The sequence below is a fragment of the Musa acuminata genome, chromosome BXJ3-5, assembly GCF_036884655.1.
Source record: "Musa acuminata AAA Group cultivar baxijiao chromosome BXJ3-5, Cavendish_Baxijiao_AAA, whole genome shotgun sequence".
In the NCBI taxonomy this organism is placed as follows: Eukaryota; Viridiplantae; Streptophyta; class Magnoliopsida; order Zingiberales; family Musaceae; genus Musa; species Musa acuminata.
In genome coordinates, this window is record NC_088353.1 from 635,173 (window position 1) to 659,964 (window position 24,792).

Consider the following 24,792-nt stretch of genomic DNA (forward strand, 5'->3'; position numbering starts at 1 on the left):
ACCAGCCAGATTAAGTAGGTGGATGGTTTAGAGAGTTCTGATGGGGAAAAGCACTTTGATGCAACTTCTGAGAAGAAGGGCCCATGCCCCACCATAAAAAAGCAGGAGAAAAAGAGAGCAGATCGATTGACTCGAGGAGGAGTATGCAGCATGATTTCCTGGGCAAATAAATTATTGTTCGGGCCTTCCTGTGCCTGCCTTGGGTAGGTCAAACCACAGCACTAAAAGTCAAATGTCTTGTGTACTCACTTCTTCTTCTTCTTTCGTTTCATTTATCTTTTCAATTCGATCATCACCTAACATTCATACGGTGACGTTTCTATCAGTATTCAATTTTCTATCCACAATTCACATTACATCTTGGCCGACTGCTGACTGACTCGTGTTCGTGTCGTGTTACGTAGTAGGGGCATGAGATTGTCGGGCCCATAAGCTGCCTTGGTGAAGAAAAACTTTCTTTAATTATTATTATTATTAGAATATTTTCGATAAAATCATATTATATTTTTTTTTTTATCTCTTTCATTCCTCCTCATCCACTATATTATAATATAACTGTCAGATAACTGTCAAACTGGTTAAAACCCAAACACTTTAAAGAGTGTTTTGAGAGCCGTCTTTTACGTGGCAAGAATCCTATGAAAGAAGACATGCTGCTTTATTCCCTATATGCCTGCTGATGATGCCTCGAATCAGTGCAAGCACATCTCAAGTCTCTGCTGACAAAGAAAGGCATCTTGAGGACCATCACCTCTCTTCCTCTGCTCCCCCACACATTCCTTACTGAGCTGCTGTCACCAAAATTATCTTGCTGATTGATTACCTGCAAACACCAATTCTTCCTTTTGCAGATTCACCGGAAGGGAGATAAATACTCATCACCTTACCGCACCGAAAGCTCTCCTCCGCCTTCTCCTTGACATACCGCAAGGACTCTCATCCAATGGCAGCAGAAACAGGGAGGCTCAACGAACCCATCAGACAGACCCAACGAGTAGCAGCATGCCCTTCTTCCACGGGATCCCTCCGAGGCTTCTTCTCTTGTGAGCGTCGCCGAGCAGGAGAAGTAAGGAAGAGCAGGCGCAAGAGGATGGGGTGCTCCGGGTCTTTCTGCAGGTCGAAGGATCTTCAGCGGCCCGAGGCGTCGCTACCCGAGCCTTGCAAGAGGCGGGCGTCGGTCAGTGGCCGCACCGCCACCGAGAGATCGAGAAAGATGCCGCTTACTGAGATCAACAATGCGGTCTCCACTTCCTTGGCTTCCGTAGCCGTCTCGCCTGCTTCCGTAGCCGTCTCCTCTTCGTCTTCTCCGCTCGGTGGGTCGTTCCGAGGAATGAACCTGGGGAGGCTCTCCGGCTGCTACGAGTGCCACATGGTGGTGGATCCAATAAATGGGACGCCCAGGTATTCTTCCGTGAGGGCTACCATCTCTTCCTGCCCTGACTGCGGAGAAATCTTCATGAAAGCCGACAGCTTGGAGCTTCATCAGGCCGTCAGACATGCAGGTAGTGTTTGCCTTGTCGAGTTCCTCCATTTCTGCATCGATCAAGTAGTAGCTCTTCCCCTGAATGTTCCATCTTAGTTCTTCATGAACCTTTCTTCTTTTTGTTGTGCTCAGTGTCGGAGTTGGGGCCTGAGGACACCGGTCGGAAAATAGTCGAGATCATATTCCAATCGAGTTGGCTCAAGAAAAGAACACCAGCTTGCAGAATAGAGAGGATCCTCAAAGTCCACAACACTTCCAAGACGATGGCGAGGTTCGAGGATTACCGGGACTCCATAAAGAGCAAAGCCAGCAAGCTCGCGAAGAGGCATCCGAGATCCACCGCCGACGGCAACGAGCTCTTGAGGTTTCACTGCACAACCTTCAGGTGCACCCTCGGCTTGAACGGAGCCACCAACCTGTGCGACTCGATTCCGCAGTGCAGCCTCTGCAGCATCATAAGGGACGGATTCAAAGCGGATGCGGCGGGGAGCATACGAACCATGGCCACGAGCGGGAGAGCGCATGATGCGGAGCACGTCACATCGGAGAACGAGAGGATTGCGATGCTGGTGTGCAGGGTCATAGCAGGCAGAGTGAGGAGGAGCCAGGAAGCGGAAGAGGAGTACGATTCGGCGGCTGGGATAACAGGAGCTCACTCGAATCTCGATGAGATGTTTGTGTTCAACCCGAAAGCCATTCTGCCTTGCTTTGTTGTAATCTACAGATGCTGATCACTGCAATCGATTGCATATGATTTAGTTCTGACACATATCTTGAGTCGCAATAACAAAGATTAGTCTACAATAACTACTTGGATTCATTACTTCCATTTCAGTGTCTCCCAAGTCCCATTCTTATATCAAATAAACATCCTCATGAGAAATATATATATATATATATATATATATATATATATATATATATATATATATATAAACCTATCATTTTCTGTTTTCACTGAAAAATGCTTGGAGAACTTCCAAACAAAATAAATAGCCTAAAGATCAAATGATAGGTTTTTAAAGATTTACTACTTGTCTGAAGGCATAATAAATAACTAATCAATCAGCGTCGAGAAGAAACCTTTGTGATCTGTGCTGTGTTTTTAATCGATGAGGATGAATTAAGCTTGCTCGTTGGTTGGCCAGCCATATTAGTGTGATCATGGATATAAAATGTAATATGTTGCAGCTTCATATGTTGGTGATCTGATCCTCATACATGTGGGTCTGACCTTGTCTACTTCTGGTACTGATCCATTGCTCTCAGTTACAAAAAAGATTTATTTGTGTTTGTAATGATCTGAAATCCTCCCATGATCAATAAAATCCCTGAGACCGACTCCTCGATGTGTTGCAGTTGCAATCTGCTTTGTTCCTCTCCTGAAATATAAGACGAAAAACATCATATATGTTTGCTAAAAATTTGCAAGGGCTGTGTTAATAGAAGAAAAAAATTGCTGTAAGATGGAAGATGCAATGTTCCTGAGAGGAAGAACAAAACAAATGAAATGAAGAACTCACTGAGCTGTAAAGAGAGGAGAGGTGTTGCTTCTAGTTATTGGTGGGTCACGTTGAAAGCGATGTTGCATCACAGAAGAAGCCACAAGCCAGCTCTCGGGTCCGGTCCAATGGTTTATAGTTTCTCCAGTTGAGTCAGGCGCCAGAGAGACTTCTGGAACAGTGGAACCCATTCATGCTTGGAAGATAGCAATAAGCAACTGCTGTCTCAGATTCCTGATTGAGATTGAAGGTGGATGGCCAGTTTGCATCACTACAAATGACGTTTTTGTCTTCTTGACATACTCTTCGATCAAACAAAGATCAATAGGTGAATCCAGGAGGTGAATCACTCTGAGGAAACGTTTGCTCTTGTTCTTCTTAGTTTGGCTCAGACCAGACGATGTCATGGATACATGTCTGTAGGCTGGATAACTTTGTAGTTCCTTGGAACACTTCAAGAACTACAAACTCCATGCAATGTCATATTATTGAGTGCATCATGCTCCCACTTCTGAATAGCACTGGATCTTCTTGTTCTTGAGAAAAAACGCACTGCATGGAACCATTTCTGATATAGAGATAAATTAGTCAGAGTGACATACACTAAGTTAACAGTGAAAAGAAAGACAAAAAATAATCATACATCAGATAGATTTACTCTTTTAAGTATGCAACATCCCATGCCTCCTGAATGATTCCAGCAAGTTTCTTAGTCAGATTATTGAAGATTTTGCTGGGAATATCTGTGATAAAAGTCCTGTATCCTTGTAGACTGATGCAGTTGGTAGATTTCATAAAAGCCACGAAGTCTGTAGACCGACAAATTATACTGACGACTTTAATGCTGTGAAATTGCAGTGCAGAATATTCCTAAAGAACAGTGTAGACGTATCACTCGAAAGAAGGGCAAAGTAGAAGCAATGTCAGCATCATCAGCTTTCATAAATAATGGCTACCTTATAATTGAGAAGACTCAAAAGCTCATCCACATGATGTTGTTCCCTCAAGTAGACCTGAGATGGATTGCCTTTTACATGAGCATAGCACATCAACAGTTTTTTGCTGTATGTTTTTTGGAGGCGGCTAAGATCTCATGCAACAAAATAACAAACTTACTACATGAGTATATAAAAAGGTGAAAATTTATTAATTCTGAGTCTGCAGTAAAGGTGGTGAAAGATAGAAATCTTTAGCCCATTCTACAGATACATTCGTGCATGTAAATATGGAACTCAGGAAAACATCTTCAATGCCTTTCTTGCAGAGTCAAGTATATTTTTTTATCATCAGGATGACTTGTTGGATTGGTCCCAAAGCAAATGGCTGACAAAATTATTTTCTGATTCTGCAGTTAGACCGGCATTGTCAGTGTGAGCTAGAGAGATGGGATATCAGAGAAACCCAGAAATCATATTTCATGACATATTTTGTACAACTCAGACTCGTACAACACATCATATTTCATTATATATGACGAAACTTTAATGAAATATAACAATCATTCAAGAATACCTAAAACTCGTATGTAAAACATGAGGGTGTTACCCAGACTCGCTTAAGCAAGTCCCACGCTAGCCTCACACATTCAACTGGAGTAGCAACTAGAGGAGCAAGACTGAATAAGTGAGGTCCAACTGTGTGGGCAATCACAGATGGGAGACTAGCCCCAAGGCTCACTCAGGTGGCACGCACCAGACCCTTATGTAGAAGACGCGTTCTAAAGCTATATATATTTTAGAAATACATCAAAATATTTTTGAAAACATCCAACATATCTGAAAAAATCTGACCAGGATCAGTGTTCATCATGAAGACAAGTATTGTTCAGTGCCCATGATTCGTAGCAATTGAACAATATAATGAACATTGCTTAAACCAAAAGCTATGTAAATTGACTATCATCAAATTGTTTGACTGTAAAGGACTAAATGACAATATAATGAACAATGCTTAAGTTCAAGAGCTGTGTAAATATACTCAGAACAAACATCAACCTGTTTGATTGTAAAGGACTAGATGATGGAGATGGTTTAACTCATGATGAGGAAATCTAACCAAAAAGCAATGTATTTATTTACCTATGAACTTGCCAGATTTGTTAATTACCAAATTCACTTCTGTTTATACTTGTTATCTTAAAATAAAAAAATTTCAAGTTTGTTGACAGATTTAACTGTTTACCAGAGAGTTGGACAGTGAAAGGGAAGTCAAACTCGCATTTTATCTAATTCTTCTGATAATTAAAATTTTACATATTGGAGCTTAAGTGAAAGCTTTTACAGAGGGCTTTTGGAATACTTCTGCCAGTGTAAAAAAGAACAAACTATTGTCAGTATATGTACAATAGTAGTGAAAAGAAGCAGGCACAATCTATTAAATTTCCAAGTAAAAAGTGTAGTGATTAGTTTAGAGAATAAAAATCATAATTAATAGCTTCTCGTCTTTCTTTCTCAGTGTTCGATCTCACATCATCTTTCTTGGACTTAAACTTGGATGCCACACTATACATCAAATCAATCATTAAATGAAAAACAAATACATGCAAGGCTGACATAGACTTGCAATAAGGTTGCTTGTATGCAAACTAATGCATATGCAGAACTAGTCAGTTTTAGTGTCTAAACATTTTTGCAGATGTTGTTCTGGTATGTGATAGTGCTTGTTAACCATTGGCAGGATCCTAGATTCCACGAGGCATTATACAATTTTCCCCACAGGTGTCATTTTTTTGTCTAAAAGTTTTGGTTATACAAAACAAGGGATCCAATAGTACTGAAGATTAACCTATACTTCGGTTGATAGGGAGAGTCTGCTAATCAACATATAATTTTTTTCATCAGAGAGCTAAAGATGTTCTTTGTAACATATCTCAAAAGAAATTTAAAAACATCCACATTTAACATTTCCTTTTAGACAATTAGACAAAAGACAAAGAAAAAAACCCAGTGTGACTAATTAACAAAGTGATTTGATTACAAAACAATGGAACTGAAGATGGTGCATACAGCTTGACCTACAAAATGACCATAACAATAATCTTGATAGCTCCATTATGAATCCAAAAGTAAAAAAAGGAAAAGAATCCAACCGCAGACTGCACCACAGGAATGAAATTGACCAGAAGCAAAGGAAGATTTGAAAAGAAACAGCACAGATAACGTTAGAGCAGTAGGCTTTACCTCGATACAGTCTCCTTGTTCTACTACTCCTGTGCTGTTTTTGCTGGCATGCTTCAGGGCCAAAATAATCTCTTTGACATCACTGAATTGCAATAACTTTAGATGGATTTGCATGACACAAGGAATTGAAAGAATGAGAAGATCAAGCAGAAGAGATCCAAGGTCTGACCTGGATAGATCGAGGTATAGATCGGAATCATCAAGCTTTCTCTTCTTCTCCAATGTGAGGGTCCCCGGAGTAATTTCCATTTCGCTTAGTGCTCCGAGATAATAGCTTAGTAATTGCGGATTATGAGCCATAAATGTAGCTCGGTATCAATGAAAGGGACTGCCAAAGAAGGTGACATTATACTAGGATAAACGCAGCTGTGGAACAATGATTCTATAGTCCTATTGCCAACTCACTGGCGCCGTATAAGAAGCATATTTTGTTATTAAGCAGAAATGAGCGGAACAATGAACAACAGGATCATGATAAATTCAATGTTTTAACAGAATTAGGCTCAACATTAACAAAATCGAACATAGTCTATTACATTTCACTTGCTAAATTTTACATTCTTTTGATACACCCAAAATAAATCTCAGAACCACAATGTGCGAGCTTTTACTGGAAAACAAACAGATGTAATCAACAGGATTTAATAGAATCATCATCAACATTCATCATCTCCCTTTGCATAATTTATTATATTTCACTTAAATTACAGGAGCTATTTTTTTAATTCACCCAAAATAGATCAGAGAACCACTTTATTGGAAACCAAACAGATGTAATCCAAAGGAGTTGAACATAAAATACATTACTTCAGAACAAGATCAAACCTGATTCATCTGACCAGGCTACACAAAGTAACAATCTAAATCCACAAAGTTTGTAGTTAGTTCCCTCCGAAATGGAAATAGAGTACCCGCAGTTGTCCATAACTCAGCAGTACAAGAAGATTACAGTGGGAAATTATTGAAATGTAGTCCGAGTCTAGCAATGTGACTCTTATCTGTGGAAGTCCTGTATTAGATCACATTATAACCACAAAAGTTGACCAATTTATGTTATCATTTTCCATGAAAAATATAGAGGGAGCACAGGTAACATGGTGCCAGCTACTCCTTAGTCTGCTCGGGACTGACCAGCACGAGAGGAAAGGATGATGCCAACAATGAGACCATAGAGGGCAAGAGCTTCCGCAAAGATGAGAATCAGAATCATTCCTACAAACAGTTTTGGCTGTTGTGCGTTGGCTCTGCAACAATGTAGTTAAATGGCAAAACAAGTTCAGTTTAAATATCTTATTATTAGACTATTTAAAGATCCATCAGAATGATCTTTGTATGTAAATTACTTAATAGATCATAAAAGCTCCGCATCACACAGCAGGAATGCTTTGGTATTATGTATACCCAGAAAAAGATCAGTCGAAACTGCAGCCACATTAATAACAGGAAAAACACAGCCAAGTGGATCAAATAACTACAGACACATAAATGCCAGCTTTCTATGAATGTTAAGCAACTAGCATCCATCACATTATTGTATACATATATCTTCTTTTCTTTGAGGTGCACAGAGTGTTTATACTAAGACCAAAATGTGCAACCATGTTCAGTTGACAGTTATTTGAGTTGTACTTTAAGTCTACTTCACGTTTAGACCTGATATTGCTTGGATCAGGCCTGAGTCATTAGATCAATCCGATATATGTTTTAAGTGTACTTCAGGTTTAAGTCTGATGTTGCTCAGTGCAATTTTGTGATAAGCAGAAAATAGATCAGGTCTGATTCGGTTTTAGAATTCAGTCTAGTGTTACTTTTGGTAGAATTAGGAGCCAAAGTCATTGTCGGGATGTACTGCCACTGATTAAAAAGAAACAGCCTAGTTGTACAAAGTAGCATATAGGCAGCCCCATGGTAGAAAAACAAAAGAGGAAGTCAGACTTGACAGAGAAATGTGATCTACTGGAATCGCTATTATAGGATAGACAGTTGTTTATCATCTAACCAAAGGAGCTAACATATTGGGGGGAGGAGTTCAAAGAAAATAACAGAATTTGTCCAATATTTCCTTATTTATTTCATGAAAATTTCGGTTGTTCTAGTCTAGTTCCGGTGGTTTCTGCCAACACTGATTAGTCTCAGTAAAAATTTTCTATTATGGATGCTGTTTTTGACTTTGTTTGTACAAGTTTTTTTACAAGTTAGAAATGAAGATTTGTATAACAAGTTTAAGCATTTTTAAGTCTACAAAAAATAGGTGCATAAGCAAGCAATATGTTTATTGGTTATTTTATCAAGACTGTAATTTGCATTAAAAGTTTTGAAATTACATAAACAACATACTGTAGTTGTATAGATGTAGCACCCAATACAAGACATTTGTATTTGTTCTTATTTAAATCTATCACAAAAATAAAAACTATTCACAGAATATCAATATCAATGATTTGGTAATAATGTCATCTTCTTGAGACGCAACATGAAGGTCCCGCTAGATGAAAGCTATACTACTGCACATTTGTATGCTTTCTGTGATTCAGCCAAAAATTAATGAATGCTAGAAACATTTTTCCTGCAAACAACATGCTCTTTGAAATTTAATTTGATTCTTTTCCCCATGGTTATGAAATCTTATAAGACTTTCAATCTTGTTTTGTTTCAATCTAATCACCACTCTCCCTCCTTATCCACAACAGCCACCTACGACCCCCAATAACGTAGTCGTCCGTCACCACCGAAAACATAATTGAGATATTAAAATTATCTTTTTGTCCATCGTATTCGTACTTTCGTCGGTAAAACCGACGATGTTATGGTAAATGGAGTTGGATGTTTCACTTTCATAACTATATGGATTCCAACATAATTGTTTCAAGCTTAGAGATCGGGATACTAAAAAGGTCAAACTACATGTGGTAATATGTAATTAGCCCACTAAATTATCAAGATATGCAACAAAATAGAGGCATCATTGATATGTAAATTATCACGTTGTGCAACATAATAGAGGCAGCACCGGACACACCTAATTAATGATAGCAATCATTTCCCAGAGACATACACATAAGAAATAAATGCTCGAGTAAGCAAAAATTAACACACAACGAATGTAACTGCTCTCAGATCTGAAGAGGCAGAATAGGAAAGCGAAAGAAATACCTGACTCCAGCATCGCCAACGATCCCGATCGCCATCCCCGCCGAGAGTCCTGCAAGGCCACACGCCAGGCCGGACGAGAGGTGCGCGTACCCATCGAAGAGGTAATACGACTTGGCCTTAGGGTTGATCCCGGTGCTTATGATAACAGCGATGATGAGACCATAGATCCCAAGCACTCCAGCCATGACGACGGGCACGATCGATTTCATCACGAGTTCCGGCCGCATCACGCCCATCGACGCCACCCCGACGCCGCTCTTCGCCGTCCCGTACGCCGCCCCCATGCCTGCAGCGCACGAAAGCCAACAAAAAACCATTCAGCAAAAGCACTCCCGATGGTGAAACAAGCCCGACGATGAGATCAAAATCCAAAAAGGGATTAAAATTGCGAGAAATTACAGGAGAAAACAAGGGCCGCCGCGGCGCCGAGGAATCCGAAGAAGGGAGCGGTTTCGTCGCCACTGAAGGTCGACATCCTTGCAGGGATTTTGAGGAACCCTAATTGCTCTTCGAGGAGGGAAGGAAGAAGAAGCGGAGGGCGACGGATCGGAAACGGATGACAGGAGCATTCCACTGGATCAGAGATAGGGTGTTATTGTTAATACAATACCCTTAGCGTGCCACATAATTACGATATTATCATATACTTACAAACTTTGTCATGGGTTATTTCGTCATTTAATATTGGCTTTCTGTGTTGAGTATGTAATATAAATATTGCAGATAGTTGAATGGAATTTGTCAGATTTATTCCTATCTAACGACTCAAATTAAAAGTCTCCTACAAAATATACATATTTTATGTATTTTTCAATCGATACCTTTTTCTTTTATTTTTTTAAACAATATTTCTAATTAAAAAAAATTAATATAATGTTACTTATCGTATTTTTCTGATTATATTTATAATATTTACAATATCTCAATAAAAAATACTGTAAATTCTATTAAAAATATTATAAACAATGCTAATGAAAACACCATAAATAATTTAAAACTGATAAAGATAGATAAAAAAATTGACGAAAATATTTTTTTATGGGTATTTAGGCATTTTTCAAATTAGGGGCACTGTTTATGAAAAATAAAATGAGGGATAACGATTGAAAAATATTAAATATATAGAATTTTTGGAAAATCACCCTTTAATTTATTACCATTATTGTTATCTAGCTGTTTTATTACAATTGTTGTTTGGGTCAATGTGAGAAATATTTTTTAGTCAATAATAAATTTCAGAATTTTATAAATTAGGATTATTTATATATATATATATATATATATATATATATATATATATATATATATATATATATATATATATATATATATATATATATATATATATATATGTATGCATATAAACATTAAGTCAATTAATCATTTATTATAGTATCAAAGTAGATTATGAATATGAATTGTGGTATAGTCTGATGTTTAATTCAACCACTTGTGCTTTATTTTTATGTAAAGCTAAATGAATTATGTCTTACATTTTTTTTTTAATTTGTGTGTGTGTGTGAAAACCCTCGAGATCATCATATAATTATGTGTGTGAGTGAAAACCCTCACGGAGATCATCATATAATTATATTAATTAAAAAATTATTTTTTTCCTCATGATAAGTTCCTAGTCGTGGTTCATGGTGCATGGTATAGGGCTATAAGCTTTGATAGATTATTATTGGATCCTATTTTACCCTCTTGAAATAAAACCCAAAAAGATATAAATTTTGACTGGTTCTATGACTCTCAAATTATGAGAATACATTATTTTTCTTATGTCCTTCCTTTGTGTGGTCATAATTATAGTAGACGATACTTAGATTTGTTCTACCTCTCTTATAAGATCTTTATCGGTTGATAGTATTTAAGAACCTTTTTTTTTTTATTTGTAAAAAAATTTTGATTTTATGTATATACAAAGGAAGTCGATTCGAACTTCGGGTGAAATAATTCGGGTCAATTATTTCTTCTTAGTCTGATAATTTTCATCGGGTTAGTCATTTTTTTCTTTGTTATGGTAGTCACTCGTAGCTTGACTTTTTATGCATATCTTCGTACTTTGAGACACGATCCCTTAAATACTCCAGTTAATAATGAGAAATGAAAAAATCCTCCTTATTTTTCTATTTAAGATATAGTTTTATATTACGAAGGAGGAAAATTTTTTTTATGATGTCTTTCCTTATTATAAAGGGAGGGAAGGAAGTCTAGGGTTATCTTTATTATTGTAAAGGGAGGGAGGAAAACTTGTAATTATCTTCCTAAGGAGAAAATTTATATTCATGTACGAAGACTTGAATGTTACATGACAACTATGTTAGGTTCCCTATCATGATTTGTGCCTCCTTATGCAAAATTATCGTTATGCTGAAATTTATTTATTTTTCTTTAAAAAAAATATAATTTTAATATTGTCTATAAATTTGATTCAACATGACTTGAATAACATTCTGCTTACGTTTGCGAAAAGGTTGCATAAAAAAAAAATCAAATCGAACAAATTGTATATTGAGATGCGCGCTCTACAAGCATGACATGTGAGGCTCACGTGTCACGTACCGTCGACCATTGCGCCCCACTCCACGGTTCGTCTGGCCCACCTCCTGGAGGAACCGCGCTAATGACGTCAGCTCACGCGGCAAACGTGGAGGAGGGACCCGGTTTTCTGCGTTGGCTGACGCACAACCGTCCGCCCGAGCCCACTTGTCCACGCCGTTTCGTGGCTCCGGTCCGGAACCAATGACCGAGAATAAACCTTGGCCGTCAGTTCTTTTCTAGTATACTTTTTCTACCTGGAAATTCCCACCCGCCAGTCACCTGCCTTTTCATTGAGATTCCACGTGGGACCCAATACCATGGCCCACGAGGAAACCGATTGGTAAACACGTAAACATCTAAAAATCAATTAATTTTATCTTGTTTCTTCCCCCTTGCTCGAGAAAACGGCTGAGGTTGAGAGAGAGAGAGAGAGGTTTATACGCGCGACTGCTGCAAGTGAGCTTGCGTCGGTAGCGTAAAGCTCGAGGAGGAGGAGATCTCTCGAGCTTGGGGAAGGAAGGAAAGGGAGGATGGAGAAGTACGAGGTGGTGCGGAACATTGGGTCGGGGAACTTCGGCGTGGCGAAGCTGATGCGCCACAAGGAGACCAAGGAACTCGTCGCCATGAAGTACATCGAGAGAGGCTATCGGGTGAGCCAACCATCCCCATCTGATCCGATCTCACCTCGTGATCCCTCTTCTCTTCTCTGCTTGATTCGCTAAATGGATCCCTTTTTTGGGGGGGGGGGTAGATCGACGAGAACGTGGCAAGGGAGATCGTCAACCACCGATCGCTCCGCCATCCCAATATCATTCGTTTCAAGGAGGTCGGGTCAAGCCCCAAATCGATTTATTTTCTCTTCCTTTTCCACTTTATCGTCACGGTCCGTATCAGATTTCTTTAGGTTGTGCTGACGCCGACGCATCTGGCGATCGTGATGGAGTACGCCGCGGGCGGCGAGCTCTTCGATCGGATCTGTGACGCCGGAAGATTCAGCGAAGACGAGGTCCTAATCGATCTACTTGATTCGAGAGAAATCGATCGATATGGGCATTGATTCGTATCGATTCCCTTCTTGCAGGCGAGGTATTTCTTCCAGCAGCTCATCTGCGGGGTCAGCTACTGCCATTTCCGGGTACTAATCAGCCAAAAAAAATCACGAATTTTCCTCAAGAAACCTAGGATTAATCCCACGAAAAATTCTTCAGCAAATCTGCCACCGCGATCTGAAGCTGGAGAACACCCTGCTCGACGGGAGCCCCGCGCCGCGCCTCAAGATCTGCGATTTCGGCTACTCCAAGGTCCTCCCCTTTTCTTCGATTCTCTAACAGCTCAATCCCTTCTTAAATATATGCTAACGTAGAGCGGTCTTCCATCAATCGGCCCAGTCGTCGCTGCTACACTCCAGGCCGAAATCGACGGTGGGTACGCCGGCGTACATCGCCCCGGAGGTCCTCTCCCGCCGTGAGTACGACGGAAAGGTAACTCGCTCCTCATCACTCTCTTACCATACCACCTGCAATCCTGCATGCTCCTATTATTTCCAAATAATATATCTTTCATATTATGATTGCTATTAGTTATGTTGAATTGGGGAAGAAGAAACGGCGTCTTGTGAGTCGCCACCGCCATCCGTGCGAAGCGCATGGAGATTCGTGAAAATGGGTCCTCGCTCACGTCCCTAGTGCGGTGGCACGTGTCCTCTTTAGGTCCTCATTTCTTGATTCTTTGGTACATGCCAGAGGATGATTTCTGATGTTTAGGTCCACATGCTTAATGATGCCTCACTCTACATTGTCTCTGATCGGTGGAAGACTCGTACCCTATAACCCCCCCGGTAAGGAAGGCCAATAGAGCTTAAAAGTGTGATTAGTTTCTTGGGTTTACTGTATCTAAGTTTGGCTGTTGGACAAGGTATTGAAAGCTTTGATATCTCACACGAGCAAGCTTGCCATTCTTCGTATCCTCTGATGACTGCAGTAGCTTGCCTGTTGTTTTCAAACTTGTGTATCGAGTTACTCGTCGATCTAATTTTGTGCTAGAATACTGTGGTGTAGCAAGCAGATGTCTGGTCATGTGGAGTAACTCTCTATGTCATGCTAGTAGGAGCATACCCATTCGAAGACCAACGTGATCCGAAGAACTTCCGGAAGGCCATTGGGGTAAAGTTCTATCATGTATTACTTGTAATGCACAAAGTCATTCTTTGATTTATCTTGACATTGGACTGCCACAGAGAATAATGTCAGTTCAGTACAAGATACCAGACCATGTGCACATATCTCAGGACTGCAAGCAGCTCATCTCCCGGATCTTTGTTGCTAATCCAGTGAAGGTAGTGCATAATGCCTGGTAAACTTTGTTCAATTCTCTGTCTGTATGATGCAATTGGCTGGTGTTCGATGCAGAGGCTTACCATAAGGGAAATCAAAAGCCACCCTTGGTTCCTGAAGAACTTGCCCAGGGAGCTCACAGAAACAGCACAAGCTCTGTACTACAAGAGGGATAACAATGCTCCTCCTACCTACTCCACCCAAAGCGTTGATGAGATCATGAACATATTAACGGAAGCCAGGGCACATCGGAAGTTGTCACGGCCCATCCTGGAGTGTCCAGAGGATGAGTCGGAAGAAGAGGAGGCCAAGGATGAGAAAGAAGAAGAAGGCTGTCCACCATGGTGAATTCGGGGTCAATTGATAGGTAAAGGTGTTTGCACTTAATTATATGTAAATTAGAATGAGGGTTGAAATAATTTTGCCTACCATTTTGATGCTTGTGTTTATGGTTGACCGATTTCAAGTTTATTTCGTGTCTTCTGTTTATAATCTATGTTTGGCCATGACGTTGTAGCATTTGTATACTTTGAGATTTAGTCACACATTTCCTATATATAAAAAAAATCACATGTAAATTCAAGTTTAAACACTGTTGGAAATATCAAAATACATATATTCTCGCAAAAGGTAATGTTATATATATATATATATATCCATTCCATCATTCAGACTATTATTTGCTTATGATTGTTAGATTATCATTTGCCTTTTTTCAAAATACCCAGAAACATAATTCCCTCAGATATTATAATTCAGAATAATAAAAGAATATTAATTCGTGTTACTAATAAAGTATGCAAGTAAAATAGGCTTAAGTTTGAATCTCGGAAAAAAATACATGCACAAGGAAGATGGAGATCAAGAAATTTGGACTGAGTTCAATTTCGTAAGAACATATCAAAAAGGGGAGAACAAAATTTTTTCTCTTTTGCAAGTATATCGATCTCAAATTTGCTAGTTCAAATTTTGGACATTATAACTTAGAAAAATTTTGTTTCATTATTTTTTAAAACAAATAATTCCCAATTTTATTCCTTTTAAAAATATTTAATAATAATTTTTTGAAGGATAAATTCTTTAAAAAAATCAGAGTTTTAAGATTTATCCTGATTTTAATTGTTATTAAAATTATTGGATACATCCCATCCCCCTTCGTTCGTTTCTTCGCGACGAAGGAATCCCAAAGAGTCCCGCGCGCTTCTATATAAACCAGTCGACGGCCGTGCGACGAGCCCCATGAGCATTGGATCATCTCGACTGTCGATTTCAGCCGTCCTCATCTCTTCCCTTTTATTCTTCTCTCGATCGATCCTGTCGTCAATGGCGGAGGCCACCACGAAGCCGGACGAAGCCACCGTGCAAATCGTCTACGTCGAGAAGCCCGAGGCCGAGGAACCCGAGGCCTTCCACATCCGAACCCTCGCCGCTGTCCTCGGCAGGTCGACCGATCTCGCTCCTTTTGGATCCGCGTTCCTTCCTAGGGCTAGGGTTGCGGATTGCGTGGTGGAGATCTGATCTCCACGTCCTCGCATCGAGGATTAGGGTTTTGGATTCTGTGGTAAAGTTCTGATTTTTGTTGCTCTTGCAGCGAGGAGGCCGCTACGGACGCCGTGATCTATCACTACAAGCATGCCACGAGCGGGTTCTCGGCTAAGCTGACCCAGTCGCAGGTCGAGCAATTGTCAAGTGAGTTCTTCTTGCTTTGTCATTTCTTATTTCCTGATTGATTTTGGGCAGATCTGATGCGTTGCAGAACCCAAGATCTTTGGTAAATCACATAAAAGTTTGATTTTTGTCATACTCGTCCTCTTTGCTTTTAGTTATTTTTTAAAATCATTTTTTTGGTACTAATTGATTGTGTATTATATAGGGAAGAATTTTATCTTAACTCTGCTTTTTGGTGTAGAATTTTTTTTTTTTTCAAGATATCTTTGTGAAAGAAAACTGTCTTGTTGATGATTCCTTTTGTTTGGGATATTGCTGGCATCTAGTCATAGAAACATGGTCATTAAGGCTCTAATTTAGCACACGAATCCTAATTTCGCTTCTCTATATACATGCTCGAATTAGAATTTCTCAGTTATTCTTCATTAAGGCCTTCAGACGATGCCCTAAACATGGTGTAACGTGCTTTTTCATCTGAAATACCAACTTGGTCAATGTCTTAAAATTGCCTAATTGGCAGAATGAATTTTTCATCTGAAATACCAACTTGGTAACGTTCTTTTCTTTTTTATGCTGGCAACAATTGTATCTTCTGACTATCCAGTTTCATGTTTTAAGTGACCCTCAAACCTTTTATATATTGCCTCGACTGCAACTATATTCTTTTGGTATCTCTATCTGCTTTGAAGTATTGAACTTTCCCAGAGTCCTTGTGCATTCTTTTGTTCTTTGAGGTCGATCAGTTGACACTTGTTAATTTTACTGGCTATTTTTAATCACAATGTCAAGCTTTGGGAGCTGATTCCGGTCCTATCGGAACAGACGTCTCTTTTGCACAACTCTAGATGATGAAACATGCTGGCTGTGTGTACTTGAATAACACAATGGTAACTCGAAACTCAAAATTCTGATAAAGTCATCTCCCGAACTACAGGGCCAAATTTAACAGGAAATTTCAAGAGGCATCCCAAATGAATGGGAAATGACCATAAGTAGATTCACTTAACCTCAGTGCCCAATGTTGCCAAATGAATCATAAGATACATGTATCTGTAAGATGGTGTGACAATGTCATAGTAGTGCTCATGACTACTTGTATTGCTTTGCATCTGTGCTGACGACCATCTCTGTTTTCCATATGCTGGTTGGTTGTTCAAACTAACCATGTTGTTAAACCTACAAGTTTCATCATACAGTGTCTGTTTCCATCTTTTTTGAATATGTGAATATGCAGTTGTGTCGAGTTATCGTGGTAAATATGCAGCGACACTGTTATATTCTGTTTAACTCTTATTATTCAGTAGCTTTTTAAGAAGCCATCAAGTATGCATTTTCTTCTTAACCTGTGATCTACACTGTGAGGAAACTTTTGAACAGTCGTGTTGTCCTATGCATCTATTATTTCATCATTTTCTCTAAGCCTTTTAATGTATTCGTTTTCCCATTAAATTGATTTTGCAGGGCAACCAGGCGTCCTTCAGGTTGTACCTAGTAGGACCTACAACCTCCATGGATCCAGAGGAGGCACTTCTGGAGTCATGGGGTTGTGAGCTCATCTCGCAGGAAATAAATAATGGATGTTCGATATACATAAGTGAAGTTTATCTACAATGTAGCAATGACTTGATATCTGAATAATAGCTCAACCTGGTTGGTCTTCCTGATGTATGATACTGGTTGTGTAATCTATCTTTTGTTTTATTGCAAAGTTATATGGAACTGAAACTAAAAAGTTGTTGACGAGAGTTATGAAATCCTTTCGTTTAAATTGGTGTGTCGAAATTGTGTTTTGCATGGTGTTCACATTTCCAAATTTTACGGTACATCTGTTTTGTTTTTGTAAAGAACTCAAGGATCATTGAAAAATTCAGAAACTGCAAATCATGCCAGTCGATAATTTCCCCCAAACTGTGTCGGTCAAGCCAAGCTTGGGTTGATCATAACATTATGCAGTGCCGCCAGTCTTGAGAAGTTTTCCTGCATGTACAAATGAATGTGGAACTGCTAACTTGGGTGTGGACTTCCAAGGAGTTGGGAGGGTCTGGTTTCATTCCTGTTCTCGTTCACCTGCCTAATAAATCAGCACAGTACATACATACAGTCTATATCATCTATGAAGAAGCCATTCAAATCATTGCAATTCCAACGGAAAGTTCATGCAGCAGTCTTTACCTACTAAAGTTGAATGCAAAAAGCTTCTTCTGTCTAAGCTTTTCCCTTATCCAATCTGTCGTTGCAAAGAAAGGCTTATTACATTCTGCAATCTCCTTGATGAATTATTATCTATGAAAACCATTAACAATTAATTCTTTTGGCAGCCTCTTCAGATAGAAACACATCACATCCCCCCAAATGTTTCGATCGTAGTTCATGTGCAGACATGCTATATGGTTCTCTAGCGTCAAACAATATTTTGTGGCAGGCACTCTGGCTTGGATTCATGCGCTGCGCGGATGTTCTTGCGAGTAGAGTTTGATGCACCATCTATCTCCCTTTACCACATGCTGAAGCACATCATCACAATCATATCGATCGATTTAAATAATGCCTGAAAGAGAGCACCGTTGTTGGTGGATTATAAATGGGATTGATTGCTTTGTGCATCAATAATGCAGATCACGGATGAAAGCTATCCTCTTTGACAGTGATGACTAACTATCGGTGGCATGAGAAATTGCAGGAGACGGACGAGCTTTTAGCCACTTTTGCCATCGTAAGAACCTTCACCAACAACACATCATACGAAGCTCTTGTGTGTGAAAGAAACAAGTTGGATGGATAACTCCCCCCTCGCATCGTTTGCAATGTTTGTCCATTCCAACAAAGAGTAACTATCAAACTAGACTCTTTAAATCATAAGTTTTTAGATTTATTTTAAATATGTTAAGTGGTCTCAAAATTCTCTAAATTGTTAAATGAAATCTCGGTCATCAATTGCTTGATGATCCATGACATGACATGAGGTCCACCCACCCGCATGGATTTAATAGAATGACGTAACACTTGGACACCTCCATAGATAGAACAAGAGAAGAAAGCTAGAGTTTGACTAATATAATAATCTGCAATACACAAGCCTGTTCGTAAAACAACACAACTATCATTTAAATCATAAACATTGAGCACATGAATATTTTATTATGAGCATGAAAACACGAGGGAGATGATTCACAGCCACCAAAAAGAAGACTTTAGGAAAAGAGTAATTCCAAAGTAATCTTCCCCTTGCATTCTTTTCGTTTCATGTCCCTCGCTCTTTTACATGCAAGCAGTATTCTCCCTTTAGGAAGAATGTCCGGGTGAAGGTCGTCGTCTCTGTGGACACACAGAAGAAAGAACGAGTGGTCCATTGATTCACTGCACTCTGGGCCACCGTTGCCATCACCGTGATGGAACCCATCCGAGCGGTGATCTGACCGCCCGGGTTGGGGGGGGGGGGGGGGGGGGGGTCAGATCACCGGCATTTGTCCGAATCCGCTCGCCACCTCAGCGCTGACGTCGTCTCTCCTCTGGATTCCACCCGCTTTCCGCCTCCCTGCCTCTGCTTCCGTTGCTCCTTCAGAACACTCTCCCTCTCTTAACCGGTTTCTTCATTGGATAAATTATGTAGTATCGAAAAAGAATAATTTATGGGCTATTATTATTGTGATATGAACGCATTTGATATCCGCTAATTTCATCCGACTCAAATAACTAATCGATTGCTCAATCAAATCCAAATCTATTTATCATATTATTATTATATCTTCCCAATTGTTGATATATGTATATATATAATAATTCATATATTAAATACATAAATTATTTTTTTAAAAAATATAATTTTATTTTATAAGGAACAAGTTAAGAGAACTACGGTTTTAATTGAATTTTCTATTTTTAGAAGATTTTATTATTTAATAAAAATTAATATTTTTTTAGAGTAATTCTATAACCGAGCGTAGATATAATTTATCTATAGGTGTAACACCATAAAGTTTATTTGACTCATGTTAATCATTTAATATAATAAATATATATGATAAAAGGAATTTTTTATTTTATAAATGATTTTAAGGGATTTTTCGATTGAATTTGGAAGTATTCATCCTCCAACCCTACATATAATCATGTAATAATTTTTTTAATAACCTATAAAGTGATTTTTTAAGGTAAATTGTCTTTCTTTTAATTTTAAGGGGGAACACGTTAAGTGAAGGAGTTGGAGAGGAGTAGCAGAAACTGCTACCTCGCCTCGTCTTCCGATTTATTTATTCTCTGATGGTGAGCAAAACAAAGAGGTCAAACAGAAACAACGACGAAGAGAGAGGGAGAGGGATAGAGAGGGCGAGAAGTCTATGGACGAGGAGGTGGAGTTAGATCAGGACTTAGACGCCTTAAACAAGTTTATGACATCGGAGATGGATCGAAGGTGACGAGCTGCCCAGGGGAGGGGGTGTTGCGGGATCTATTTGACTGCTCCAAGCTCGTTCGATCCCTTTTGTAAGTGTTTCTCTCTTTCTTTGGGGGTTTGGTGATGGATAAGTTGGAAAAAGAGGATCTTGCGAGTTGCCCTTGTAAAAAAAAACCCATCTTTTGGTACTCTGTGTGTTGCTGGTTGTTGCAGGGTTTGGATCGGATTCTTTTTTCTTGTTGTTGTTGTTGTGTTTTTGCTTGGTAGCTCGAGGTGCTATATTTTCCAATATTTGTTATCTTTTTTAAGGCTCTCTTGCTTTGTTTCTTCTTTAATTTGCCTTTAGAGACTATTATTCTTTCTTAAACTCTGCTGGATCTCTCTCCTTGAGTCCTACGATTTATGTTGGCCTGTGGTTTCGATGCTGATCCGGTGAGATAGATGTGAGAAAGTTGAGATTTTGGGTTTGTAGAATATGTTTTGCATATTTTAGTTTTTGGATTTGTGGTTTTAGACTTATGTTTCTTTGTAGAAATTGCTGGATCTCTCCTAAGTCCTTTAACATTTGTTGGCATGTGCTTTTGATGATGCTGCTTTGGTGATATAGATATGAGAAAGATTAAATTTTGGGGATGTGAAAAATGTTTTACCTTTGGGGTGCTATGGTTTTATATACTGTCATTCCTCCTTTTAATTACTGAAGAAAATATTTTCTTGTAATGTTCAAGGCAAGTAGGTGTTTTTATCCAGCTTTAGCCTGATATATTGAGGGAAGTTGATGAAATACCTTTTTATAGCTTTTGTCTGAAAAAAAAAAACTGAAAAAATTCCCACCAGTTTGGAATTAGAAACTTGGGAAAAAAAAATTTCTCAGCATCCAATTCAACTCCAGGAGAAGAGAAAAAACATCAAAATGAAAGAACTTCCTAGATACAGGGTTTAACAAAATAATCAACAAAGGTTCATCTTTAACATACGGCATCAGGAAACTAGTGCTAGCTTGTTCCTTTATTTGTCAAAGACCTAGTACTCGTTTTGTTGATTTCCACCTTTTTTATCATCTTAGTGGTGTAATTATGGAGATCCGATCACTTGGAATCGTGCAGAAAATTATAGGAGCTAGAATTGTATCTTCCATGGGTCTGCTGTTTCTTCTTCGTTGAGTTCTCCAAAGAACTAGATTTTCAAGATACTACCGTTAACAATTTCTGTATTTTCTCTATTTTGTTACAATAGCTTTCTCCCTGATCCCTTTACACTTTCATTAATGCAGTCTCTTGAAGTGGTCGATTGGTTTCATTGTTTGTGAACTGTTGCAGGATTGCTCGAGGACCTGGTTCTTGAGAAATGGTTTTCAACTGGTCCTTTGTGCAAATGGCACGTTACAAATAACAGTCTTGGTGAAAAGAAGAGAGAGTTAATGCTGTGGACTTGTGTGTGTAGATTCAGGTGCTAAAATGGATTTTAAGCTGAGAAGACCTCTAGAGGCATCATCAAATGCTTCTTCGTCCATGATGAGTGAGATCTCAAGAAATCTCAAGCCAGGCCTGCCATTCATCCCATGTGATTCCACTAATATATGCTATGGTGCTAGACAGGAGCAATCCTTCTCCGAGTTCCCTCCACCTCAGGTAACACAGTGTCATGGCTTGTATGCTCGGGAGCAAAAGACAGAAACCAAAAACCAGCTTGAACCTTCTTCGGCAGTAAATGATTTAGTCATGGATTGGAACCCTAGACTGATGCTAAGCAACCTGTCATTCCTTGAGCAAAAGATCCACCAAGTTCAGGATATTGTTCGATCAATAATTAGCCAGGAAGGCCGAGCTAATGAGTTGGCAGCACAGCAGCAGCTTGTCACAGCAGATCTAACTTACATCATTATTCAATTGATCTCGACGGCTGGCACTCTTCTTCCCAACATCAAGAATGCACTCCTATCAGCTACTCCTCCTGTTGCTCAGACAGGTGTCGTGGCTAACTTGCCTGTGAATGCTAGTCAGAAACATCACGAGGTCTTGTCGGTGGAGTTAGCCAAAGCTTCCGAGTATGATGAGCTTATCAAAGATTTGAATAGTGGTGGTGAAGGAGATGAGTTAATTAAATGTTTGAATAATTCTGTGGCCGAAGTATCAGAGTCCATCCCTATTGAAGACCATGACATCAAGGATTATGATGATGGTATGGATGGAGAGAACCTCCCCCCTGGTTCTTATGAAGTTCTGCAACTGGAAAAAGAGGAGATTTTGGCACCACATACCCATTTCTGTTTGATCTGTGGAAAGGGGTTCAAGAGAGATGCAAACTTAAGGATGCACATGAGAGGTCATGGCGACGAGTACAAGACTCCAGCTGCTCTTGCTAAGCCTAGCAAGGAAGCAAGCTCAGAACCAGCAATAATAAGGAGATACTCATGCCCCTTTGTCGGCTGCAAGCGGAACAAAGAGCACAAGAAGTTCCAACCCCTCAAGACAATTCTGTGCGTGAAGAACCATTACAAGAGAAGCCACTGTGACAAAAGCTATACCTGCAGTCGATGCAAAACCAAGAAATTTTCGGTTATTGCAGACCTGAAAACACATGAGAAGCACTGTGGCAGGGACAAGTGGATTTGTTCGTGCGGGACAACATTTTCAAGAAAGGATAAGTTGTTTGGGCATGTTGCTCTCTTCCAAGGTCATACCCCAGCCATTCCCATGGATGATGCCAAAGTTTCAGGAATGTCAGATCATGTACAGGTCGGTGAAACAACGAACGGAATGGTGGCAAACATGGGCTACAACTTTAGTGGCAATGCCTCGGACGATGCTCAAAGTCTCGACATAAAAGATGTTGACGACGGCCAGGGTTATTTCTCACCCATGAACTTTGATGCATGCAACTTTGGGGGACTTGATGAATTTCCACGTTCTGCATACGATGTTTCCGAAAGCCCTTTCTCTTTCCTTTCGACTGGCACTTGCAGTTTCATTCCGAGAAATGGCGAAAACTAAGTGCCAGCCTGCAGGGATGATCAATTGCTCACATCAATATCTAGTTGCATAATAAGTCGTGTTGTATGATTTGGCTAGTTTCTTCTTTTGCCTTGCTTTTTGTGGGTAAAGGAACCATTGCAGAACCATCCTTTGTGTAGTATGTACTCCATGAATATGACCCATGGTGTTATCTCAAAGCTTGGCTTTTCCTTAAATGATTCTCTATTGTTCGCTGTGAGATCATAAATATATATGTGATGGTTTAAGCATTCTAACATTATTGAATGCTTAAAACTGAAGGTTTCTATTAATCTAGTATTTGATCTCGAAGCAATTGTAGTTCAAGTCTTATTGCTTTTATATTAGCCAATATTTTCCTTTTTGCTTGTGGTGGCCACTATACTTCTTTTCCAAAAAAGAAAAAAAAACTATATATGACTTGCTGAAAGGCAGTTCTTTGTTCACGTCTCTTCCAACTCTTTTCATTGAAACATGTGCTTTCATCAATTAAGCTCATTCTAAAATCTGCAGGTTTAGTCAGGTGGTTACTAAATAGCTATGCATTTGAATCCACAATTCTCTTTGTGTGTGTGTGATGAGAGAGAGAGAGAGAGAATCTAGAATTGGTTGATGCTCTAATCAGAGGTGGCCAGTAAATAATGCATTTATGTGTGAGAGAGAGCTGATGAATCTGCATCTCTATTCAGGTATCATGTAGTCAGAAAATAGTACTGCACTTGAATCCACAGTTTTCTTTGTGTGTGTGAATGTGTGTGTGTGTGTGTGTAAGAGAGAGAGAGAGAGAGAGAGAGAGAGAGAGAGCCCACACTTCAATCTACAGATGGTTGGTTTGATTGCTGTTCTCAAATTGTGCTCATCTTTTGCCAAAAGTTGTAGGCAGCAAGCAAAGTCATTGGAACAAGCCATTGCAGCAGGAGAGAAATGTGCAACAGAGGGACCCTCATTGTTTATGTCATGGCTGACATAGACAATGAAAAGAATTTGAATCAAACACTACCTTTTGAACAGCCTACTTTGAAGCTTTGAATTGCTTGTAAGATTCTGATATGCTTCCTCCTCCACATTTCCAGCTACCAAAGGTCAAATCTCCTTCGCGCAGTTCTCGGAACCAATGTGATTGATCCAAAGGACATCCACCAACCTTCTCATCACAGTCTAAAGAAGATATGACACAACAGTGAAACTATTTCCTTTTCCCCATAATTCTGAATTAATTTGATCTTTTTTTTATGTACTTTCTTATTATCAAACAATCTGATTTGAGAACTAGAAATTTTTTTTGCCATTATAGATCATGCTGATTTATAGGTAAATATATCATCCTGGTCAACAAACACGAGTAGAGAGATAAGAATAGAATGGACCGAGCAGAATTTACTGTATAAATTGATGTTCTGCCATGGCCAGTTGCCACTTGGAATCAGTGCAACTCAGTCATAGAGTGTCTTTGTTTATGAAAACTGTTGTTCCTCTCTGCAAAATATCACTGTCAAATCTTTGACATTTTGGCATTATTTCCGGTGCAAAGTTTGACATTTCTC

At 39.3% G+C, this 24,792-nt stretch overlaps 6 protein-coding genes across 6 annotated transcripts; 4 read left to right on the forward strand and 2 right to left on the reverse strand.

Moving 5' to 3' along the window:
* The first annotated feature begins 943 nt into the window (after positions 1–943).
* On the forward strand, positions 944–2,303 carry LOC135638952 (uncharacterized). The gene is made up of 2 exons (XM_065152572.1): positions 944–1,502; positions 1,616–2,303. The coding sequence occupies exons 1-2, from the start codon at positions 944–946 to the stop codon at positions 2,212–2,214; spliced, it is 1,158 nt and encodes a 385-aa protein (XP_065008644.1). The 3' UTR covers positions 2,215–2,303.
* Positions 2,304–2,654: 351 nt separating this feature from the next.
* Positions 2,655–6,804, reverse strand: LOC108952939 (uncharacterized). The gene is made up of 6 exons (XM_018826661.2): positions 6,334–6,804; positions 6,165–6,246; positions 3,942–3,998; positions 3,629–3,855; positions 3,007–3,553; positions 2,655–2,865 (listed from the first exon to the last, which is right to left on the reverse strand). The coding sequence occupies exons 1-4, from the start codon at positions 6,462–6,464 to the stop codon at positions 3,640–3,642; spliced, it is 486 nt and encodes a 161-aa protein (XP_018682206.2). The 5' UTR covers positions 6,465–6,804; the 3' UTR covers positions 2,655–2,865; positions 3,007–3,553; positions 3,629–3,639.
* Positions 6,805–6,938: 134 nt separating this feature from the next.
* On the reverse strand, positions 6,939–9,876 carry LOC103983648 (V-type proton ATPase subunit c1). Its single transcript, XM_009400903.3, has 3 exons — positions 9,717–9,876; positions 9,318–9,603; positions 6,939–7,408 (listed from the first exon to the last, which is right to left on the reverse strand). Exons 1-3 carry the CDS (start codon positions 9,790–9,792, stop codon positions 7,276–7,278), a joined length of 495 nt encoding a protein of 164 aa, XP_009399178.1. The 5' UTR covers positions 9,793–9,876; the 3' UTR covers positions 6,939–7,275.
* Positions 9,877–12,251: 2,375 nt separating this feature from the next.
* On the forward strand, positions 12,252–14,713 carry LOC135585618 (serine/threonine-protein kinase SAPK7-like). The gene is made up of 9 exons (XM_065151974.1): positions 12,252–12,511; positions 12,613–12,687; positions 12,766–12,867; positions 12,943–12,996; positions 13,070–13,162; positions 13,250–13,342; positions 13,919–14,023; positions 14,098–14,196; positions 14,270–14,713. Exons 1-9 carry the CDS (start codon positions 12,392–12,394, stop codon positions 14,540–14,542), a joined length of 1,014 nt encoding a protein of 337 aa, XP_065008046.1. The 5' UTR covers positions 12,252–12,391; the 3' UTR covers positions 14,543–14,713.
* A 656-nt stretch (positions 14,714–15,369) lies between these two features.
* LOC103983646 (subtilisin-like protease SBT3.9) lies at positions 15,370–17,630 on the forward strand. Its single transcript, XM_009400901.3, has 3 exons — positions 15,370–15,636; positions 15,786–15,883; positions 17,324–17,630. The coding sequence occupies exons 1-3, from the start codon at positions 15,434–15,436 to the stop codon at positions 17,410–17,412; spliced, it is 390 nt and encodes a 129-aa protein (XP_009399176.2). The 5' UTR covers positions 15,370–15,433; the 3' UTR covers positions 17,413–17,630.
* Positions 17,631–20,133: 2,503 nt separating this feature from the next.
* Positions 20,134–23,445, forward strand: LOC135638692 (zinc finger protein STOP1 homolog). The gene is made up of 2 exons (XM_065151973.1): positions 20,134–20,344; positions 21,575–23,445. Exon 2 carries the CDS (start codon positions 21,713–21,715, stop codon positions 23,246–23,248), a length of 1,536 nt encoding a protein of 511 aa, XP_065008045.1. The 5' UTR covers positions 20,134–20,344; positions 21,575–21,712; the 3' UTR covers positions 23,249–23,445.
* Positions 23,446–24,792: the final 1,347 nt, after the last annotated feature.

Excerpts from the sequence above, each read along its gene's own strand:
- LOC103983646 (XM_009400901.3), top strand. The coding sequence starts at position 15,434 with ATGAGCATTGGATCATCTCGACTGTCGATTTCAGCCGTCCTCATCTCT. Across the intron at positions 15,637-15,785 it reads CTCGCCGCTGTCCTCGGCAG|CGAGGAGGCCGCTACGGACG; the intron begins GTCGACCGATCT and ends TTGCTCTTGCAG. Across the intron at positions 15,884-17,323 it reads GCAGGTCGAGCAATTGTCAA|GGCAACCAGGCGTCCTTCAG; the intron begins GTGAGTTCTTCT and ends TTGATTTTGCAG.
- LOC135638952 (XM_065152572.1), top strand. The coding sequence starts at position 944 with ATGGCAGCAGAAACAGGGAGGCTCAACGAACCCATCAGACAGACCCAA. Across the intron at positions 1,503-1,615 it reads TCAGGCCGTCAGACATGCAG|TGTCGGAGTTGGGGCCTGAG; the intron begins GTAGTGTTTGCC and ends TGTTGTGCTCAG.
- LOC135638692 (XM_065151973.1), top strand. The coding sequence starts at position 21,713 with ATGGATTTTAAGCTGAGAAGACCTCTAGAGGCATCATCAAATGCTTCT.
- LOC103983648 (XM_009400903.3), bottom strand. The coding sequence starts at position 9,792 with ATGTCGACCTTCAGTGGCGACGAAACCGCTCCCTTCTTCGGATTCCTC. Across the intron at positions 9,604-9,716 it reads GGCGGCCCTTGTTTTCTCCT|GCATGGGGGCGGCGTACGGG; the intron begins GTAATTTCTCGC and ends CGTGCGCTGCAG. Across the intron at positions 7,409-9,317 it reads GTTGGCGATGCTGGAGTCAG|AGCCAACGCACAACAGCCAA; the intron begins GTATTTCTTTCG and ends ACATTGTTGCAG.
- LOC135585618 (XM_065151974.1), top strand. The coding sequence starts at position 12,392 with ATGGAGAAGTACGAGGTGGTGCGGAACATTGGGTCGGGGAACTTCGGC. Across the intron at positions 12,688-12,765 it reads ATATCATTCGTTTCAAGGAG|GTTGTGCTGACGCCGACGCA; the intron begins GTCGGGTCAAGC and ends AGATTTCTTTAG. Across the intron at positions 12,997-13,069 it reads TCAGCTACTGCCATTTCCGG|CAAATCTGCCACCGCGATCT; the intron begins GTACTAATCAGC and ends AAAATTCTTCAG.
- LOC108952939 (XM_018826661.2), bottom strand. The coding sequence starts at position 6,464 with ATGGCTCATAATCCGCAATTACTAAGCTATTATCTCGGAGCACTAAGC. Across the intron at positions 3,999-6,164 it reads AACAAGGAGACTGTATCGAG|GTCTACTTGAGGGAACAACA; the intron begins GTAAAGCCTACT and ends AATCCATCTCAG. Across the intron at positions 3,856-3,941 it reads TGAGTCTTCTCAATTATAAG|GAATATTCTGCACTGCAATT; the intron begins GTAGCCATTATT and ends ACTGTTCTTTAG.